Here is a 6,771-nt window from a genome sequence, read left to right as displayed (position 1 = left end):
ATCCAACTATTCTTCTTGAAAGCCGAGAATAGCCGGGAAATGCTCTAGTGCAAGGCCACATCACTCCCATGAGTGTTGCAACTAGAGAAGGCAATGCATCATCGTCAAAGTCCATAGCAGCAAACGCAGACCCAACAATGGGAGAGGGTGGTGGTGAATGGGGAGGGTAGGTAGCGCAGACCCAAAAATGGGAGAGGAGGGTGAATGGGGAAGGACGACATACGAGAAGAAGATGATGAACGAGGTTGAGGTGAAGGAATGAGGGGTTGTGTAGAAGAAAAGGAGGACATCGATGAGGAGGAAGTTGAGAGGAGGAGCAAGTTGATGGCGATGATGATGTAGGAGGTTAATGAGGAATGAGGAGGAGGAGGTTGACAACGAAGGAGGAGGAGGTTGAGGAAGGAGTTTGATGAGGAGGAAGTTGACGAGAAGGATGGAGGACGAGATTAATAAGGAGGAAGAGAGTCGAAGGAGGAGAGAAAGCATGCAAAGATGGGAATCATCATGGCTGAAAATTTCAACTCTTTGGTGACCAACCACGTGCAGACAACAAGGGACCGTTACTAAGAAGGAGAACGAGGTTGAGGAGGAGGAGATTGCAGAGGAAGCTAGGAAGAGGTTGACGCCGCGCGTGCATGAGTTTAAAGAGGAGGCTCAAACGAGCAGCTTGCGAATGGTGCAAGACGCCAAGATTCAAAGTCAAATGCCACCGCGTGAATTTCATTTGTCGTATCTACCCGGATGAAACAGCATGGCGGCAGCATATGGAGACTGCGAATTCTTGGAGGCGGCATGTGAAAGCCTCCTCCAAGGAGGCTCCACATCACGGTGCTCAACAAAATTAGAACCATTGGCAAAGAAAATTAAAACATTCGACTAGAATATGGTCCAAGGAACTTTCCATAAAATCAACACGTGCATGGATGAGAGACACAAGACGCTCCACATGGGTGGCACAGCTGGCAGGCAACAGACATTGGAACAGAAACGTAGGGCGGGGAGGATGCCACCTGGAGAGGAAAGAAGGCACGTGGCACACAGTGGTGTCCCTAGGGGGCGGCAGCTTCAATGGGCAATGGACCCTACAGTTCAACCAAAATGGAAAGATCCTTAATTGTTTTCTTTGAACGCACGATCACTGCAAGGATTCGCATTCTTCCTACTTTTAAGAAATTTGCCTGCGCTGCGCGTGCTACCTGATCTTTGTCGCAGAAATCCACGCACTCTTTGTCGTCATCGCATGCATCCTTGACGCAGTCAGCACAAATTTTCGTTGCGCAAAATGAACATGCGGACGGATTTGCGGGTTGAATCTTCGTCTGGATGACATTGACTGGGAGTAGACTGACCAGACTGAAAATTCGTCGGAAGGAAATTACAACAATCGAGGAGAGAGAATTTGAAAAAGACACATACACACGCACCAAATTTTCGTTGCGGAAATGGTCATGTTTGGTTCGCGGATATAAGGGCGGAATTCACACCGTCCCAAATGAAGCGTTTTTCATCTTCAACGACATTGCCTGACAGTAGATGCAGATTGGACATAAGTGAAAATCCATCGGAACGGTTATGGACAATTAATTCTTTATAAAAAATGGGAGAAACTTCTACAAATCTTGGCTCTCGAACCCAGAGATCCATTGCCAACCAGCAGAAACAGCCACCAAACACATTTACTTGCTGGACAATTAGAGTTCAATGAATCTCTCAATATTTAAGAAATATCTTCGGATGGGGTCTTCAAAGTCGTTACAAAACAGATGAAGTTCAACACCTATTTTCACGATATTTTCAATGTCCCAATCTATTATTTTGCTGTGCTACAGATGTAGCTCAATTCCTTGCATGCGTACCAAAACACCTGCTGGCACAGCTTTGTTCAAGCACTCACAGCCTTTTTCACATCTGGCCACATTAGATCAGACTCTGAAGAAGAGATTTGAGTGTGAGAACCACGTTGCCTGTAACATGGGAAGTTAGAACCTGCTCCAATAGCAGTCCTTAACTTCGAGGCTACAAATCTGAGCAACCACAGTTTTTACAAAAGGAAGAATATCGCTGGATGATCTAACTGCACTGTCACCTAGATCCCATGATCAAGCTCTCAAACACGACCAGAATTCTTAAGTTTTGCTATAGCTACCCTCCCAGGTAAGCAGCAAATGATATACACAAGGGGAAGAAGCTGGTGCTAAGATTGCATCAAGGGATGATGAGACCAAGACCCAAACTAAGCCAGTAACTGAGATATACCAGATAATCCCCCCAACTAACTGATTCCAACCTCTGCAGAAGCTCTAAGTTTGATACGAAAAGACTTCATCCAGCAGATAGTCAGAGACATCAAGTGCCGAGTTGTGCATCAATTGAGCAGAACCCAGATCTACAAGAGAATCAAAGCCTGGTTCAGAAAATGCTTCACCGCTCATATCTGGACCTGTGGAGGGAGAGGTGTCCGGAGCCAGATTAGAAGAGCACATATCTTCTGTTATCTCCAGTGCTTCGATGTTTGCAGGCCTATTTGCTACCAGATCGTGACTCGGCTGATTTGCCAATGGCCTCTGGCTGGCCGCATTGGATTCAGGATCCTGCGCACCCAACCCTGGATTGATGTTCCACCTTGCAATCAGACCTTCTGTCACTGCCTGCCGTCTTTGCGACCTCCGGCTTATCCCTTGTATCTCCTCGTCTTCCAACTTCACGTTCTTGAAACTGTGGGCAGCAAGGTCATCCAAGGCATCAGTTGAAGCCAACGATTGCCTGCTAGGGGGCTCCGTGTGCTGCTCTTGTAGAAAATAGCTCAAATCAAGAGATGCCATCCTTTGCAAGCCACCAGACATGGTTGGCACATGCTGATCCACGAATCCTAGACCTCCAAGAACTTGAGCTCGATTGGCAGCTTGCTTCGCTTGTGAGGCCTTGAATTGGGAAAGGGACTTCATTGTTGCGGGATCGATACTTCGTTCTGATGCAGAGCCTGAGCCAACTCCGGCACCCAGATTCAACCCTTTCACTGCGGGGGTGGAAGCAGAATTTTTGCCTCCGGGCAATACACGCATGGTTCCACCGAAAGATCCATCTTCCGAAGCCTGGAACGAAGCAATCGGACAGGGCTCCGGTACAACCCCACTTAGCCTCTTCAAATACAGTCGATATTTCTGCATGGATCAACAAAATTAAACAGATGTAGCGTCACAGAAGACTGGAAAAACATCAAGCAGCTACTATTTTCTCCTCAAGACAGACATGGAGCAATGCCAAACCTGCAAATGACTAGCAACATTCTCTCGCGTCAGACCCTGAACGTTCATGATATCGAGTATCTTCTTGGGTACAGCTTCTACAACACAGTCACAAAAATCAATATGGCTCAATGGAGACCACACATCAACACCTCCAAACGTCAGGCTAGTAGTCATCCTGCTTGAATGAAGCCGTGGCTTGATAAAACTATCAAAGACGCAATGGGTGTTGATAGAACGGACAGATTGCCCTTGTAAATATTTGGAAGACAACAAACCAGACAACAAACTTCAAGTAGGTCGGCAAAACAGCAAAACAACAACGAGCAAAGCCCCTTACTGTCCACACCAAGCCGGTTCACTGCATCTACAAATTGTTGATGTAACTGGACAGACCAGTTCACTCGCGCCTTTTTCAGACTATTGACGTCTTCTCCCGTGTCGTCCATCAATTCAATGAGTTCCTTCCTTTTTTTGGAGAGATGCTCTTGTGAATCAGTTCTCCCACTTTCGTTCCACTCGCCCTGCACGTCAAGTTTAGGGGAATCCTTCCCCTTCCTGCGAATAACGTGCTGCCAAATATTCCTCAGTTCTTCCATCCTCACTGGCTTGATGAGGTAATCGCAAGCGCCATGGGTAATACCTTTCATGACTACACTTGTCTCAGCATTCGCAGACATCACTGCAAGTTCAAAAGCTTCGTCAGGCTACGGATGAGTCCAATGATATTAGTCCAGAAACGGTAAAGTCACTCCCTCTCTCTGTTGTCATATTAGTGCATTCTTGGTAATGGCCCAAGTAATCTATTACCACGTAAAGCAATCAAGTATTTCAATAGACAATGGAAAGTAAATGCGCAGGAACCAAAACAGTACTCATTCAGACGTCTTCTATCTCCAAAAACATACGGAGGTTGCAGGATCACTTCGCATAATTGTACACTAAATCAAGTAAGGTAAGGCATAATTGTACACTAAATCAAGTAAGGTAAGGTAGTGGGATCGACTTCCATAAAATGTATTGAATATCGAGAGTAACTCACTGATTACGGGCAAGTCTAGCTCGAGTCCAATAACCTCCAGAAGCTTAAATCCATCTTCATCAGGCATATAGACGTCGCTGAGCACAAGATCAAAGGCGTCCTTGTTTTCTCTGAGCAGTTCTAAAGCACGGTTGACGCGGTTACTCGTTGTTACTGGTCATCACATTTTCCAAAATAAGCTCCATGATCAGCATGTGCATACAATGAAACATTACATCCATTGAGACATGGCATTCTAGATATCTCCGTGTGAGCATACACCTCGTCCGAAAGATTTCAGGGTTCCAAACTCCTAATAACAAAACAGAGGTCAACTCGGCAGCCACGATTCTGCAACACAGAAAAATGTCCGAGTCGGACAGCCCAAACATCCAATAACAATAACAGCTAGCCACTCAACTGGTCACAGCAAGAGATCTGAAGCTACAACTCAGGAACCCAGATTGACGAGACTCTAACGTGGACTGATTCCGAGAGAGGACCGACTGGAGAGACCAACTACATCAGGTTCACAACGAATCTCCCAGATTACAGATGAAACGCATTAAGAGAATACGGAAAAAGCAGCATCAAAGGGCGGAGCTGAATCTGACAAGAGGGAGAAGGCGTTACCTCTATAGTTACACTGTTGCAGCATTCTGTCAAGCACCATCAAGCAGAGCGGATCATCGTCGACCACCAAAACATGTAGCCCAGCTGGTGAAAAAGAATCCATGGAGTACCTTCTGGCTCCCGACGAGGAAGATCCAGGAGAGAGCTTCATTTTCAGATTCCTCTAAGCCACAAGCATGGGAGACCCAAGGGAGAAGCCCTTGGATTTGCGACCTTATTGGGCAAAACCCATCAGCCACCGCCTCTACGCAAGCGAGCCGTCTACTGGCACCGTGCAGATTGAAGCGCCACTTGTCACGTTATGGAAACGCAGAAGACACTCACCTGTGAACGGACTGAAGGTTAGAGGTCGGTCCGGAAAAGAAAAGCGAGTTGGCTCACAATCCCTCACCATTTGAGCTGTAGAGGGTATGTGTGGTTGGGCAGCTTCGTATCTCCGAACAGAGAAACACGAAATGTCAGTGGGGGAGGCTCTCAAGCGGATACAACGAGGAAGGAGGGTGGAAAGGGGGCGAGGTACTGGAAGTCAACGCCTAGAGTGAAGCAACGGGCATGCAGGAGGGAGAACTAAGCTGGGAGGAGGGAAAGCTAGGAGATATGGAACTGCAAGGGAAGGAGAGAGAGAGATGGAGGAGATGAGGAGGAGGAGGAGGAGAGGAGCTATGGAAGGAAGGGGGGAGGGAGGCAGGAGTTGAGCGGTGGGAGAGACGCAGGAGGGGCTTGTGAGAAATGAATGCAAAGAGCCAAGAGTGCTGAGGAGGAGGAGGACGACGAGGAGGACAGAGAGCGTGTACAGTGTTTTATGTGTGTGTGTGTGTGAGAGAGAGAGAGAGACAGAGAGAGAGAGAGAGAAAGAGAGCAGGGCAGAATCTACCATCGAAAGCATGTTTGACTGTGTTCTTTCACGCCCCTGCACTACTACTTATATGCCGTATTTAAGATTGCGCTTTGGATTTTGTATGCTACATATATATATATATATATATGTATATGTATTTTAATAGATACATTTATAAATGTACATTTATTCATACATATATAGCTATATATATAATATATTCATATTTATATATTGTAGGTTTGTGATATTTAAATATATTATATATGTTATATATATATAAGATCTAAACTTTGCAACTAACCAAAGAGAAATAGAGGACCACAACAATCCAACTTATATATATATATATATATATATTTGGTCAGCTTACCATAGAGAGCGAATATAAATATATATATATAGGAGTCTGAACTTTGAAGCTTACCATAGAGAGATAAGCATGACCACAACAAGCCAACTTTCCTCCCATCCCTTCGTGCCCTCGTCCTTTCGCTTCCCACCTCGATTATACCCACATTTCATACCTATGTCTGGATTATGCATGGTGTGGGTGGCTAGCATTGGCAAAGACTCCCGCACAAGAAGCATCAAGTGTCTTATCAAAGATATGGATCTATTTTGCACTAGTATCAGAGGGTGTAGGATTTAGTCTTCCACTCCAATGCTAGGCACCAATGGGTATGGATGCTACACTCCACATGTGCGAGGAGAAAGTTCTCACCATGATGTCTTTGCCTCCCCGAGCTACTCCCTCCTCGAACAGACATCCTTTTATTGCCATTGCTTAGCCCATGTCAAACGAATGTGGGTTCTATATCTAAAACTCTTCCCTTGTCTTGAATATGTCCCCCTACTCAACTTTTATTAGCACTGCCTTCAAGCAGCGCCTAGGTACACTTTTCTTAAAAAAGTGTCCCACACACTTTATTGCCACGTGGCCCCTTCTATTTTGGCTCTCTCTCTCTCTCTCCTCTCTCTCTCTCCTCTCCTCTCCTCTACTCTCCTCTCTTCTCTTCTCTCCCCTCCCCTCC

At 46.0% G+C, this 6,771-nt stretch overlaps 1 protein-coding gene across 2 annotated transcripts; it reads right to left on the bottom strand.

Annotated features, from left to right (window-relative positions):
* Positions 1–1,764: 1,764 nt before the first annotated feature.
* Positions 1,765–5,680, bottom strand: LOC147884053 (two-component response regulator ARR1-like). 2 transcript variants are annotated; one of them, XM_087398365.1, is made up of 6 exons: positions 5,291–5,680; positions 4,900–5,223; positions 4,288–4,440; positions 3,586–3,927; positions 3,267–3,343; positions 1,765–3,161 (listed from the first exon to the last, which is right to left on the bottom strand). In XM_087398365.1, exons 2-6 carry the CDS (start codon positions 5,048–5,050, stop codon positions 2,301–2,303), a joined length of 1,584 nt encoding a protein of 527 aa, XP_087254491.1. In that variant the 5' UTR covers positions 5,051–5,223; positions 5,291–5,680; the 3' UTR covers positions 1,765–2,300. The 2 variants fall into 2 exon arrangements, with proteins under 2 accessions (XP_087254491.1, XP_087254490.1); XM_087398364.1 differs by having other exon boundaries at positions 4,900–5,680.
* Between the last annotated feature and the right edge of the window lie 1,091 nt (positions 5,681–6,771).

The sequence above is a fragment of the Dipteris shenzhenensis genome, chromosome 27 (genome assembly GCF_047967505.1).
Source record: "Dipteris shenzhenensis isolate YYH24624 ecotype China chromosome 27, Dip_SZ_1.0, whole genome shotgun sequence".
Classification (NCBI taxonomy): domain Eukaryota; kingdom Viridiplantae; phylum Streptophyta; class Polypodiopsida; order Gleicheniales; family Dipteridaceae; genus Dipteris; species Dipteris shenzhenensis.
The sequence above is the reverse complement of the archived record's forward strand: the minus strand, read 5'-3'. Positions and strand labels throughout refer to the sequence as shown.

Bases quoted from the DNA above. Each gene is read 5' to 3' on its own strand.
- LOC147884053 (XM_087398364.1), bottom strand. From the start codon at position 5,050: ATGAAGCTCTCTCCTGGATCTTCCTCGTCGGGAGCCAGAAGGTACTCC. The intron at 3,344-3,585 runs GTAAGGGGCTTT...ACTGTGTTGTAG, and splicing joins GAACCGGCTTGGTGTGGACA to AAGCTGTACCCAAGAAGATA. The intron at 3,162-3,266 runs GTTTGGCATTGC...TGATCCATGCAG, and splicing joins ATGTTGCTAGTCATTTGCAG to AAATATCGACTGTATTTGAA.